General features: G+C 40.4%; 1 protein-coding gene across 1 annotated transcript in view; it reads left to right on the top strand.

The window, feature by feature from the left end:
• The first annotated feature begins 1,335 nt into the window (after positions 1 to 1,335).
• Stx12 (syntaxin 12) overlaps positions 1,336 to 15,478 on the top strand; it is a 32,459-nt gene continuing 18,316 nt past the window's right edge. Inside the window, exons 1-2 of the mRNA XM_010632605.3 lie at positions 1,336 to 1,586; positions 13,531 to 13,600. Coding sequence (XP_010630907.1) covers positions 1,469 to 1,586; positions 13,531 to 13,600 — 188 coding nt within the window. The 5' untranslated portion in view covers positions 1,336 to 1,468. The remainder of the gene's footprint in view (positions 1,587 to 13,530; positions 13,601 to 15,478) is intronic.

The raw sequence follows: 15,478 nt of genomic DNA, 5'->3' as shown, positions 1-15,478 counted from the left end.
TTTTTTTTTTTTTTTTTTGTACCGGGGATTGAACAATAGTCCTTGCACTCGCAAGGCAGGTAGGGGCACCAATGAGCTAAATCCTGGCCCTCACAAAATTTTTTAAAAAAATTTACATGATTTGCTACAAAACTATGGATTCTAAGACTTAGTAGGGTTTTAATAACCAGAACTAGAGCCCCAAATGCACTTTTCTATGGAGAAAAAAGATCTCATAAATGCACCCCAGTGAAAAATAGAGCTAGCCCTGGTTCAAAAAGCTGTAAGGCTGAACACTGCCTCATTCACACATTTTGATCAAGGGTCTCTTCCCACAAGAGCAAACTACTTCTTTGCCTTTCTCAGAGACTGTAAAAGTAGAATGGAGTGCGGTGGGCAAAGAACACAGGAAGCTGCCAGTTCATCACTGGCCTCCTCCAAACCCAAATCCTATCTCGTGTCTTTCCTTTTGCCATTCGCTCACAAAATGCAACCTTCTGTGGAAACATTGTGCTCTGACACTCCAAATTACTTAAGGAATGCTTTTTTTAAATTTTAGAATCCTAGGTCTCCAATAAATCTGGGTTTGGGATATAGATGTGTAGATTATTTAGTAGGAATTTCGACAGCGAATAAATTTTGGAATATGGGAATGAGTTTTAGGGAAGTAGATGACAGAATCAGTTTAGTGTTCGGCTTTTACAGTCAAACTTCTGTAAATTGACTAATCTCTCTGGTCTTCATTTTACCAGGTGTAAAAGGGAAAATTAGTACTTAGTCGAGTTACTTTACGTCAACACTTTAAAAACCTACAGTCCCTTATGTATTTTAAAGATAAAATATTGATAGGATACTATCTAGCTATTAAAATGCTTATGAACAAATGAGTTGCCGCGAGGACTCACACACAAACCTATGCCCAACACATCTGATTAGTATTTTATTGTTAAGGAGGAGTGGTGGGAGAAATAAAAGTACTCCGCAAATACTACAAAGCCATAGAGGATTGGAAGCAAAGCAAGTAATTTCAGGTTACTGTTCGGTTTCGGATCTGAGCTTCACGATTAATTATTCTCCCATATTTGGGCCTGAATTCTCAGAATAGACCCAAATAGAATGTAACGGCTGAGGTCATCTGGTACAATTTTATGCAAATCGAAAATTTTTGCCTCCTGTCACTGTGCCCCACACCTCCACCCAGGCTTATCCAATCGGAGACCCCAACTATAGAACGTCATCGCCCAGCCCTGCGTCCCTCAGCTCCGAGGAGTCTGGTCTCTAAACTACCACCAATTCCAGCGGCGTCTGCGCACTGTGGGGCGGGGAGGGGCAGACGTGTGCACGCTGCGTGTAGGCGGGGCCACTGCGCACGCAGCCTCAGCCCCTTCCCCGCCCTTTCTCTTCCCGGTTTGTGTCAACCTGTGGGATCAGCTGCTGGCTGCTTCCGGTAGGAGCGCGGAGTAGGGCGAGCCAGGCTCAGCTCCCCATCATGTCCTACGGACCCTTAGACATGTACCGGAACCCGGGGCCTTCGGGGCCCCAGCTCCGGGACTTCAACAGCATCATCCAGACTTGCAGCGGCAACATTCAGCGGATCAGCCAAGCCAGTGAGCACGGGAGCCACCTGGGGGCTGGGGGCGTCCTGGGGGCCGGTCGGGTGAGGTTGCCGGGACGCGGAGCTTCGCTCGGGCTGCGGCCAAGGCCACACCTGAGGCTGTCTCGGACTTCCACTGTGGGGACGGAGGACAGCCACCCCCGCGTCTGGCAGGCCGGGGCCCCCAAAGAGTTCCGAGCCGCAGCTGAAGCTCCAGTTTCCTCTCTTGAGATCTGCCACCGCGATATCGGAGCAGACCTGACAGCCTGAGGGGGAGGGTATGTGTAGGACTGGAGGGCTTGACTTGGCGCAGTGGTCAGCCGAGTTTTTCCTGTCATCCGCCTCCACCCACCCCGCTTTCCTCTTTGGCCAGTGTGGATCGGGGTTGTTTACTGATGAAGGCTTTAGGTTTACATTCTGCTTAGCCACTGGTTCCTCAGAAATCAGCAACTTTCAATTAAGGGAAGTGTAGACTGCGTCTTTTTGGGAGACTTAAAACACTTCTTCCTGTAATGAATTTGTAAGTGGGACACAATGACTGGGATTTGGCTTCTGTTTTAATAAAGAGAATTTATCGGAAGCATTTTCATTTACATTATTTTGTCATTGTAGCAAAGAATTTGTTTATATTTTTGGACTTCAAACAGATGAGGCTTTCATTTTTCTTCCCTGTTGAGCCACTGTTTTGAACAAATGTAATACACAAGAGAGACTCAGGGACTTAGCCACAACCGCATAGCAAGTAAGATGGTAGAGTTGATGGTGAAATTCGGAATGTCATTGCTTGTCTGAAAACTCCCTGCTCACCGTTAGGGTCTGGGTGAGACTGTTCAAGTCAAACACAAGCTGTTTCTTGTGTTTGAAAATTATCTCAAGGCCAGGAGGTCAACCCCAGTAACTTTCTTGGGAGGAATGGTGATCATCATCCTTGTTGTTTATTATTGTGTTTTTGTGAGCGTGGCTGTATGTACTCTGTTAATAGGTAAAACTAGATGGTCCTGAATAATTACAATTATGTCCTATATTTGAAAGAACAATCTATTTTGCTTTGAAATTGAAATGTGAATTGTAGAATATGAGAGGTTGTTAAGTTTCTGATGAGAAGAGACCAAGAATAGGTAATTTACAAGTGCAGAGAAGAATATGTGGCCTGGCAAATCCAGAAAAAAAAATTATGACTGGCATTTACAAAGCATAGTACTTTGTGTTCTGATTTTCTTCCAAGAGGAAGCCCTTGTGCAGATTAGGTCAGAAAATTCTGGTTCAAGGCTGAAATTTTCTTGTTAAGGCCAAATCTAGTTTTAATGTCTATTTGTAAAATATTATGTATTTGCTTTAGTTATCAGGCTATATTGTATGTATAGAAGCTAGCATGGATTCTTTCGACAGAGAGTCTGTGGAGTATATAAACTACTATCAAAGTATGAAGTTGAAAGGGATTGGTGCTATGGAAGAGGTATAAATAACATTATGTAGGTATTCAGGGAGAAAGACCCATTTTCAATTCACAGGAAATTAGGGAAGGCATTACAAAATTTGAGCCAGGGCAGGAAATGATGATGGGAAGGATTTAAATTTTTGAAGATAAAGAGAAGAGCATTCCAGTAGGGAATAAAATGAACAGGTGTGGTAGTAGAAAAGCATAGGAGATCTATCTATCTATCTATATATGAAAAGAGCAATTTATTTTGGCTAAGGGGGAAGAGGAAAGACTTTGATTAAAGAATCACTAGCAGAGGCTGGGGATTTAGCTCAGTGGTGCCGCTGCCTGCTTCCCAAGTGCAGTGAGTTTGATCCCCAGTACCACCCGCCCCATACAGAAACACTAGCAAGGAGGCTATTGTGGTTGAATTTAAGGTAAAGAGGAATGAATTAGTGAAAACGAGAGGTAGCCAAGAATCAGATTATATGGGATTTTGAAGCTTAATAATTGTATTTAACTGATTTGAATGAATGAAGCTTTTCTATGACTTAGAACTCGTACCTTCTCCGCCTTCTACCATGTGGTACCCACCATATCCGCGTGAGTTGAAATTCTTCCCTTGAAATTGCTTGATAAGGAATTGGGAAGTTGATATTGGTGGATGACATTGGGTGCACCCAGTTCTCAGGCTGGTGCCTTCTGCCCAAACCTTTCCAAGACACAACCATCAAACCCAAGTACACTCAGAATGGAGGTTTGCAGACACTTACTCATTTACCCGTGCAGCCCTGCACACACCTATACCAGTGGAAAATTTTGAGAGATAGCTTCCCCACCGACGCCCTGAACTGCTCAACCACAGACATGGGTTTGAAATTGCTGAGCACATCAGCCTGAGATAGGGCAGCCCATTGCATGGGTCATTACAGATACAGCTACGGTTGGCTGCCTGGTACAAACAGTTGTTAGCAATATATTTGGGGTACAGAGGAAGAATACTTAGTTCTTATTGTGGAATGAAGAGTGTGGGCAGGTGTTGCTCAAGCAGATACAGAAAAAAAAATAGCCTTGAAGTTAACTCTGAAACAGCATTTCTGTTCATTATGTGATTAATCTTTTGATGTATTTTGTTTACCAGAAAAGAAAGTTGAACTTATTTTTTTTTTTGAGATATGTATGTAGTTCAGGCTGGCCTTGAACTCCTGGCAATCTTCCTGCCTCAGCCTCCTGAGTGCTGGGATTATAGGTGTGTACCACCACCTGGCTCAACAGTTGAATTTTTAAATGCTCATGAAATCCTATACATTATTTTCATGTTTTCCTCTTTTATTTCCTTGCCATTCTCTTGAGCCTTCCTCATCTCTACCTCTGTATTTCATGCTCCTAGCAAACTCCTAGCCTGTCTGACTGTAGTCTTGCCCCTTTCCAATGCATCCTGATGTTATCAGCAGTGTGTCTGAATCCTCTTCATTTTACTCTTCACTTTCTAAAGAGCTTGCCTTAGCTATGTTGTCTACTGTCTTAGGTCTTGACATTCTACCTTGTTTTCACTCTGTGGCCTTAACTCAAATTAGCCATATATTCTACCCTGTCCTTTGCTTGTGAAAGATAAAGTGAAGTCATTTTGCTTTTCTTTAATATTTTAACTCTCCCAAATTATTTTTCTTTTTTTTTTTTTTCCTCATACTGAGATTGAGCCCAGGGACTTGATCCTGGGTTTGTTTGTTTGTTTTTGAGATGAGGTCTTGTTAAATTGTTAAATTTCCCAAGCTGAGATTGAATTTGTGATCCTCTTGCCTCAGCCTCCCAGAGTACTGGTATTATAGGAATGAGCCACCACTCTGTTACAGATTCTTTGAGTTGGGGTTAAATCCTGCTGCTTATAACTCAGTCTGCCTTTGCTTTTACAAGATAAAGTGAAATCAGAAAGATAATGGACCTTAGGGTCAGCATATCTGTGGATGTCCCCCCCCCCAAGTACTGTTAATCTTGAGCAGGTTATTTTCCTCTTTTCCTGTTACCCCATCTGTAAAATGAATTGTTGCTGGGCACGGTGGCACACACCTGTAGTCCCAGCCCTTGGGGTGGTGAGGTAGGAGAATCACTGCGAGTTTGAGGCTGGCCTGGACTACATAGTGAGTTCAAGGCTAGCCTGGGCCACATACCGAGACCTTGTCTCAAAAAAAAAAAAAAATGGAATTATTACAAGGGGATATTTGGAAGTACCTAGTATAATGCCTGGCACATAGTGGATATTTAGTGAAGAGTGATGTTATTTATCAAGTCCTCACTTCACCACAGCTCAGTCATTTGGTGGGCAGCCACACAGTCATATTGCCTGGGTTTGGATTCTCCCTCTGCTTCTCACTAATTTTATAAACATTTGCCTTTACTTCCTTATTACTGTTTATCATCTAAAATAGAGTTAGTAATAACACCCACTTCATTGGGCTGGGAGAACTAAGTAATTTATATAAATTGCTTAAAACAGTGCTTGCTATATAGTAAGTGCTTAAGAAATGTTAGGTTCACTTTTTTTTTTAATTTGCAAGCATTTTTCCTCTTATTTTAGTGTCTACTTATATTCTGTGTTCTTGTGGTTTTTTTGGTACCGGGGATTGAACTCGGGTCCTTGTGCTTGTGAGGCAAGTGGTGGAACCACTAAGCTAAATCCCCAGCCCTCTGTGTTCTTAATTAATGCTTTTTGACCATGTCAGTCCAAGTAGAGTAGTCACCATTCATTTTGTGGGGATAGAGAGACATTCCCCATTGTATAGTTCTCCTTAGCTCCAGTGCCTGGCACAGCAGTGGATATGTTGGCATTCACTATGTACTTAATTGATTTTATCATTGCTGAGTACATTTTTCTGGGTCTTGAGTTTGATAATAATAATAGCTACCCTCAATTGAGTGCTTTCATATACCAGTGTTCTAAACTTAGCCTCATATTATCTCATTTCATTTTCTCAACAACCACATGAAGGTTTTCTTGTTATTCCCATTTCTTAGATGAAGAAACAGGCACGGGGAGAGTTACCTGAGGATCACTCATTTAGGAAGTGGTGGAGGCAGGAATCAAGCATAGGTGGTCTTAACTCAGATTGTGCTCTTAACCTCTACCTATGCTATCACTGGTATGGGAAATAGAAGAGTACACCCTTGATGTTTTGTAATCCTTTTCAGTTTAGTTCAGAGTTTTACTATTGTACTACAGTGACTATTTTTTTTTTTTTTGGTACCTGGGATTGAACTCTGGACCTTCCACTTGTGAGACAGGCAGTGGCACCACTGAGCTAAATTCACGACCCGACTATTTTTAAGAAGTCAGATAATTTTCATTTTAGCTATACTGTATAGAAACAATATAAACCTAATTTTCAGGGTAGAACACTGAGATGACTTCACTGTCATAATGACAGTATAGGCTATCACTTTCTCATTTTATAAATTTTTTTCATTAAAACATTTTTTTCATTTTCTCATTTGTTGTAACTATTGTAGGGGTGTCTTTTGTTCTGCTAAGATGTAGTACTAATAAAAAATAGTGTTTTGGGTTTTGTTTTCAGCTTTAGTGCAATGTTTTTCATTGGATTTTTTTAATATACTGAATTAGATCCTATCACATAAAGAGAAAAAATGTTTCCCACCTATTAAAGTAATTGCTTTCAATATGATTAAACTTTGATTTGGATTAAGGTTCATTTGGCAACTCAGATTCTGCTGATACCTGCTAAAAAACACATAAGGAGTGTTCGATTTAGAATGGTTTCTAGTGTCGATGTTAGCTATAATACACAGTACATTGATTTGCTTCCTCTTTTAAAAGTTTTAGCCAGGACATGCTTCTCAAAATGAGAGGTCAGTGATGGGAGAAATTGAGGCTTAGTTTTAAAAATAACAAAATTGCTTACACAAAACTGAAGGACGTGTCTTTCCATTTGGCTTAGTCATCAGGTTTCCAAGAGTATGTAGCGTAAGAAATATCCAATTACATTCATCCAAAATGTTGTAACATGACAGTTTAAATTAAAACTTTTATTTAACTAGAATGCTTGGAGTTTTTTAAAAAATAAATTTTATTTGTTCCCATTCCCCGCTTCAAGCCCCCCACCCTGGAGACTTTGGATTTACTTTTTGATATTTTCAGTGCACTCAAGTGAAAATAAGTGTATATGTAAATATTTTATTCCATTTTGTGCTTGAGGTTTATTGAAGGATATGGTTTTTAGATATGAAATATATGGGTCATTGAGTCACTGTTTAACAAATCCCTGATAGTGGAGATGGAAGGCAGTATAGAAAAAGTTCTTTGAGTATCCATAACCTAAACAGTTATCCTTATGATTTGAGTTTTAGGGTATCTGATACCTGAGTCTTGCTAGAAACAGGCTTCTGCCACCATACCCAGCTCACCTGTGACTTTCTTTTTTTTCCCCCTGGTGCTAGGAATCAAATTTAGGACCTTGCGCTTGCCAGGCAAGCATGGTGCACTGAGATAAATTCCTAGTCCTACCTATGACTTTCTTAACATCAGAAATTCAAGGTACAGATGGGACTGGACTGTTATGTACTAGGTGGTCCAGATTGAGTTCTACCTTCAGGCTCCTCCCAAAAATAGTTGAATAGTTGGTTGAATACGTGATGACATAGAAAGGTAAATCCAGTAAAAAAAGGCGGGGGGGAATTCGACCTCTTCTAAACTCTAAAAGTATGTCAAAGCATCGAGTTATTAATCACCTATCAAAATATTAAATACCCTAGAGAAGAATGTGAATTTTATAGAGTATGGACAAACTCAATTAAATATCAGTTGTTTCCTGTGTTTACTCATCTGGGAACTTCTTTTCATCTGTATTTTTTTTTGTGATTACCTTTGTTAAAATGACCTGATTTTTGTGGAGTCAGGGGTTTGGGAGAGTAGGAGGTTTGGAAACTATATGGGGTCATTTGCTAGCTAAACACCAGAATTATTTAAACTAAGCCTTCATTAACTATGCATTCCCTAAGTTTGAGGCCAACCTGGGCTACATAGTGAAACCCTGTCTCAAAAAAAAAAAAAAAAAAAAAGTTGGAGGTGGAGCCTCTTGAATCCAACTTTTGGGCTGTAAAAAAGCTGGTTACACAACATCATTCCGGGGCTATTTTATTATTATTGGATTTTAGAATTGATCAGTGTGGGAGTGCTTAGAGATCAGTTATTCTTCACGTAGTTGTAAAGATTTAATGAGAGAAAATAAAAACCCCACACGAATAATAAGTACTCAGTAAATATTGAACCCGAATATAATCTACAGTTGGTAAAAAAGAAACTCAGCAAAATGACATGACCTGCCTACTGCCATACACTAGTTAATGGTAAAATCTAGCTTAGATTTCAGACTTCATTCTTCCCGGTTTACCTTGATTCATGTCTTTGCCTTGAAAAAAGTATTATAATGTCAAAAAGAGGAGGCTGACTTAATGGATCCGTGATTATTTATATACCCACGGCGTGCCTGGCACTCTGCTGGACTCTCTCTGGTACAGAGGAATAATCTCACAGGTTCAAGGGTGTTAGGGCAGGGAATAGGTTAAGGGCAAGGACATCAGTCTATCTGGAGCAGAGAGTATTAAGTTGGGGAGGTAGCAGTGAAGGAGGGTGGGGCAGTGGAGCACGGGGAAGTACAGGCCTACCCTGTGTGACCACATTTTATTTCCTTTAGGAGTCAGCCCTTTGAGACAACAACTGTAACACAAAGAATGTAGCCTTTGGAATTAGCCCTGGGTTTGAATTCTGGTGATGAGGACACTCTTTTCAAACCCATCTGAGGCTTGCCATTTAAGTAAAATTCAAGTCTGTACAACTGTTGAAAATGCCCTGGATAATCGGGCTTCCTATCACCGCTTTGGCTGCTTCTTTCTGCTCTTCCTCATCCTGCTCTAACCACCTGATTGCCTTGCTCTTCCTCCTTCACATCAAGGATTCTTGCACTGGGGACTTTGCACTAATTATTCTATGCCTGGAATGTATGGCCTTTTTTTTCTTTTGGTGGCACTGGGGATTGAATCCCCAACCCTTTGTTAAAGGATCCTGCTAAGTTACCAAGGCTGGGCTCAGACTTGTGATCCTCCTACTTCATCCTCCCAGTGCTGGGATTATAGGTGTTTGCCATCAGGCCTAGCTACTTGATCTTTTAATTCCTGTAGATTTTGATGGTTTCACCTTTTCAGAGAGATTTCTCTGACCACCCTATATAAGCTACTACCCTTTGCCTACCCCTTTCATTCTAGCCCTCACCCGGATTTATTTTTGTGTGTGCCATTTACCACCACTTGATTCATGTTTATTATCTGTCTCAGAAAATGTAAGCTTCTTGAAAGCAAATGTCTTCCAGGGCATAGAACAGTATAGAGTAGGTGCTCTACTCTGAATAAACGAATGAGTTCTGTAACTGGTGAGCCTTGTTGTGCCCATATGCGAATCATTAGGATACTGATGATTGCTTCAAGCATTGTTGGTATAAAATAAGGTATCAAATACTGTACCTAGCTCTGTGTCTGGTAGACAGCAAATGCTCAGTAAATGCCCTCTTTCATGTTATTTTTATGACTGCCCAGTTGCTAGCTTTAGTGGTATCCTGAGCTTCATTAAACTTAGATAAGGACATCCCACATGTTAGTGATGAGCAAAAATGGCTATTTATATATTAAAGCTCTCTGAGCAGAACACAGTAATTAGAGTGGTTGCTTTTTCCTATAGAACCCTTAAGCTGTGTAAGTAACCCCTACTTAATAGAATAGGCATATTTTAGAGAATTTTTGTCAAAAGACATTTTAAATCAAGTAAATCTTATATTTCCACTGTAAAATTGGAGTTCCTATTTTTGCATGGAAAATGTCAAAATAAGATGATATCATAATCTGAAGTGTTATAAACCAATACATTCTGTTGTTGTTGTTTTGAGACAGGATGTCACCATGTAGTTTAGGCTGGCCTTGAACTCATTATGTAGCCCAGGCTGGCCTCAAATTTGCAGTGATCCTCCTGCCTCAGCCTCCCAAGTTCTGAGATTATAGGTGTGTGCTATCATGCCTGGCATAAAACTGTGTGTGTGTGTGTGTGTGTGTGTGTTCCCGGTACCAGGGAATCCAACTCAGGACCTTGTACTTGTCAGCCAGGTGCAGTGCCACTAAGCTACATCCCTGGCCCAAACATACACACACACACACACACACACACACACACATGCACACACACATACACACATATATATGTATGGATATGTGTCCCTTACTTTTAAATACATTTTATTTTATCCCATTCCCCCACTCAAGCCCCTTCCTATGTAGAAAAGCTGTTTCCATTTTTTTCCATTTTCACTTTTCTTGTAGCTTTCTTTCTCCCTTCCTCCCTTGTTCCCCTTCCCATTTGAACACTTTTTTCCCATTTCCCAACATCCATTATACATCTCAATCCTTATTTCCACATTCAGTTTCTCACACCAGAGAAAAATGTGGTATTTAAACATATGTGTCCATTTATTTCACTTAAGAGTATAGTCTCAAAGTCCACTCATTTAGCTAGAAATATCTGAAGCTCATCCTTCATTATGGGAGAGTAGTACTCCATTGTATTAAAAAAAAAAAACCCACATCTTCTTTATCCATTCATCAAAGGGCATTTGGGTTGTTTCCAAGTTTTAGCTATTACAAACTGTGCTACAATAAAGACGGGTGTGCATATATCACTGTGGTATGATGTTTTTAATTATTTGGGGAAAATACCAAGAAGAGGTATAGCTGGGTCAAAAGGAATCTCTAGTTTTAGTTCTTTGAGAAATCTCCATGCTGATTTCCATAGTAGTCAATCTCTACTCCCACCAGCAGTGGAGAAGAGTTTCTTTTTCCCCACAGCCCTTCCAGCATTTGTTATTGGTTGATTTCTTTTTGTACTGGTGATTGAACTCAGGACCTTGTGCTTGTAAGGCAGGTAGCAGCACCACTGAGCTAAATCCCCAGCTCTATTGTTTGATTTCTTGAAGGCAGCCATTCTTTCTGGGAGTGAGATGGAATCTCAGCATTCTGGGGTTTTTGGGGGGTTTTTGTTGTTGTTGTTTTGAGACAGGGTCTCACTATGTAATTGAGACTGACCTGGAACTCCCTGTGTATCCCAGGCTGATCTCAAACTCACAGCAATCCTCTTGCCTCATCTTCCCCAGTGCTGGGATTACTGGTGTGTGCCACCACGCCCAGCTTAAGTGTTGTTTTAATTTGCATCTCTCAAATGACTAGTGATGTTGAACATTTTTTCATATGTTTATGACATTTCTACTTCTTCATCTGAGAAGTGTCCGCTTATTTCAGATGTCTTTTCTTGCATTTGGTCTTTGAATTTGGGCGGTTTGATGTTTTTTAGTTATTTATATATTCTGGATAATGGTCCTTTATCTGAATAGTTGGTAAAATTTTTTTCGCACTCTGGGTTGACTCTTCACTCTCTTTTTGACTCTGGAAATTTTTGCTTTGTACCACTCATGATGCAATGATTTTGGGTAGAGGAAAATAACTTGTATATACCGCTAAGGTATATACAAGTAGTCACTCAGCAATGAATTAGAAGGCTTTTGTCTGGTCATGGCTTGTCAGACTTAGGGGCTATTAGCATGTCAGTGTTACTGTTAAGTAACTGGTACTTAATAAACTTTAGCTTGCTTTATTTAAAACAACTGTTGGTGACTATATTAAAGACAAGATTATGACTCTGACCCCAACATTTTGTTACTTTAAAGAACACCATTACCATAAAGTAAATTTGGGGGGGGGGCGATATTGGGAATTGAACTCAGGGCCTTGTGCTTGCCAGACAGGGGCTGTACCACTGAGCTACATCCTTGTCCCATACCATAAAGTAAATTTTACATAATTAATTTTTTAAGTTTCAAAATTCTAATGTGTTCTTTTTTTATTTGATTTAGAAACATTGTATGTATATTGTCCCTATAACATTCACAAATTATACAATACACATTGATTTCCTCATTGTCCACTAAGCCAGTCACTTTGGTATTTCACAGATGAAACTTTGACATCAATCCAGAGAACATAAGAAAGGTGCTCACAAAGAAGACTGCGTTTTGGCTGGAGAAGCCCTATGTCAGTCGTGTTATGTTATCTCTTGAAATTCTGTTAGAACTTGAAGATTAAGTATGTTTCCTCTGGGCACCGTGCTCTATTAATGTGTTCAGTACTTTAGCTACTGGTAACAGAAGACAATGGCTGCTCATAAAAAGCAGTCAGGTGAACAAGAAATCATAGAAAAGGGACATCTTAACCCCATGCAAAACCCTAGCACTGGAGACCAAAAAAAAAAGATGGAGGAAACCATACAACTAACTTCCAACTTCTATGATTGAACAATACATTTCTCCCATCTTCCACCAAAAAGAAAATGGAAAGCAAGCTGCAGAAGAGATCATGGGTGGACCAGGGATTTAGCTCAGTGATGCTGTGCCTGCCTCTCAAGTGCAAGGTCCTGAGTTTGATTCCCGGTACAAAAAAACAACAACAACAACAACAAAACAAAACAAAAAAAGCAGATCATGGCCTCTATTCTGTATTGCAGAAATCAGTGAAGAACGGGGATGGTCAGGTTCCCAGGCAGACTGTGATTAGAGTATTTCTTCCTGTTCAAAGATGATCAGTGCGTCTGGACTTCTGCTTTCCTCATCCAGGCTAAGAGTTTAAGTGTCCAGAATTCAAATATTACTTGTCCTAGTCTTGGCAAAATATCTAGGAAAAGGTATAGGGCTGAACAAAACCATATATTTGACTATTTCACAATATAGCATAGCATAGTTGACTCATTGAACTCTGATATGTTTGGGATTGAATTTTTGCCCTGCTACTTATATAGAATACTTAACCTAACTATATCTCCTTATTTACAAAAATAAGATATATATTTGAACCAGAGCCTTTGTACTGAGTTCTATCCTCAGCCTTTCAAAATTTTTTATTCTGAGAGAGGTTCTCACTAAGTCCCTAAATTTCCCAGACTGGGTTTGTACTTAGATCCTCCTGCCTCAGCCTCCTAGAGTATTGTGGTTGCAGGCACACATCACCACACCCAGCAGTGGTAACTTATTTATTAATAGTAAATGTGCATTGCTTTTTCAAAAATATTTGGTATAGAAAAATTAGTATATAATAGTGGATTTAAATTTTTTATTGTTGTGAACTGATGTTTGGTATCAAGGCCCTTCCAAAAGCGATGACTTTTTTTTCTTTTTATGTTACTGAGGCTCAAACCCAGGACCTAAGTCATGCTAAGCACATACTCTACAACTGAATTCTATCTACTTAGTAGCAGAGTTACTCCACAGGTGAAACTTACAGTTTTTGGAGGAATGTGTGTGCCAAGGTTTTGATCGTAGCATGGTTTCTATTAGTTGCATGTATTTATTCAGAGTGTGGATAGACTGGTAATCTGAGAAGTAGGAGCTTATGATAAATGTATTTACCTTATAAATAAATCTTTCTCCCCGACTCTCCCCAGCTGCTCAGATAAAGAATTTGATGAGCCAACTAGGAACAAAGCAGGATTCAAGCAAGCTACAAGAGAATCTGTGAGTAGCTTCCTACCAGGGCTGGGTTTTGTGAGGGCCCCTCGAGGCTGTGCAGGTGTCCTTGCTGTCCTGTGTGGAAGTCCAGGCTCCAGTATGTGAAGTTGGAAAGAAGCAGTGGGTCAGGAGGTAACAGCTGAATCTAGAAGGGGGCAGCACCATATATGAATGGGTCCAGATTTCCGCTGCCTCTCGATGGTCTGACTGCCGCTTTCTTCCCTTGATTAATTTAGCAGAACAATTTTTGGTACCGGGGGTCGAAATCAGGTCCTTGTGTTTGCGAGGCAGACGGCAGAACCACAGAGCTAAATCCCCGGCCCTAGCAGAACAATTTAGAGAGGTAGAGAAGGAAACTCTTACAACTCAAACTATATTCTGCTCACAGTTCATCTTGTTGACATGGGACTGCTGATGATCTAGTCTACAGTTAGATTTCTAGCTATATATAAAACTAGAAAAAATTTATTCCGAACGACCCAAGGGCAGCCTGCTGGAGAGAATAGTGGACTAGTAGTAGAACTCCTGATTCTTCACATTCTTTTTTACTCTGTTCCTGCAGTCATTCATTCATTCATTCATTCATTTTTGGGGTTTTTTGAGACAGGTCTTGCTGTGTAGTTCAGGCTGGCCTTGAACTCATTGTGTAGCCCAAGTGGGCCTCAAACTCAAGGTGGTCCTCCTGCCTCAGCTTCCCGAGTGCTGGGATCAAGGTGTGCACTACCACACCCAGCTTGTTCCTGCTTTTAGAAATTCTGTTCCTCATTGTTGAAGTATGCTGAGCAATATCCTTTGTTTACTGTCCTAGACTTTGTGAAGTGTGAATGACTTACTGCTTTGAATTTTTTTCAGAGAGATATGAACTATCTCTGAATATTTAAATCCTGTCTGAGCCGTTCCTGGCATCTGATTGACCCCTCTTCCTTGTTTTTGAATGCTCCCCTCTTTTCTAAATCTTGGAGGCCTATTTGCAGTAAAAGCCATTAATAGTTAATACTGTGGTATCCCAGTCGATTGAGACTGCTACTATAAAACACCACAAACTGGATAGTTTATGAACAACAGAAATTTATTTTTCATAGTTCTAGAGGTAGGGAAGTCCAAGACCAAGTACTGTCAGGTGCACTGTCTGGTGACGTCCTATGTTTTTTCATAGATGCCTTTCCCAGTGTTCTCATTTCCTTGAGGCCTCTTTTAGGAAGGCACCAATACCTGCCTTTGGACTCCATCCTCAAGATCTGAGTACCTCATAGTGCTCTCGTCTTATACCATTACCTTGGGGCTGGGATTTCAGTTTCTAAATTGGGAGAGGTGCCCAGACATTCAGACCAGAACAGGTGGTTTCTCTGTCCTCCCATAAAGCCTTCGAAGAAATGGCCAGAGATAAAAGAGAAAAAATAATTGGCCAGAGATTAGAGACCATGAAAGAAAGGAGCTCTTTTTATATTTTTATAACTTTTGTTTCCTTGTTTGTTTGTTTGTTTTTGAAATAAGGTCTTGCTATGTAGTTTAGGTTGGACTTGAACTTGTCATGATCCTTCTCCTCAGCTTCTGGAGTGCTGGGATTACAGGCATGTGTCATCACTGTACCTGGCTATTGCTACTACTTTTCAATTCCACTTACTATATTACAGATTTTCCTTATTTAATTTCCTTCTTCCCTACTCCTTTTGTTTAGTTTTTGCATGTATGTGGTGTTTGGTTTTGTTTGAGACAGGATGCACTATGAGCCCAGGCTGGCTTTGAACTCCTGGGCTCAAGCCATCCTCCAGTCTCAGGCTCCTGAGTAGCTACAACTAGAAGTGTGTGCCACTGTGCCACTATGCCTACCACCCTGCTGCTGCTGCTGCTGGTGCTGCTTTTTTTTTTTTTTTTTTTTTTTTT

The sequence above is a fragment of the Fukomys damarensis genome, unplaced genomic scaffold (genome assembly GCF_012274545.1).
Source record: "Fukomys damarensis isolate Sample0158 unplaced genomic scaffold, DMR_v1.0_HiC HiC_scaffold_23, whole genome shotgun sequence".
Taxonomy (NCBI): domain Eukaryota; kingdom Metazoa; phylum Chordata; class Mammalia; order Rodentia; family Bathyergidae; genus Fukomys; species Fukomys damarensis.
Note: the sequence above shows the minus strand (reverse complement) of the source record. Positions and strands in the feature narration are given on the sequence as shown.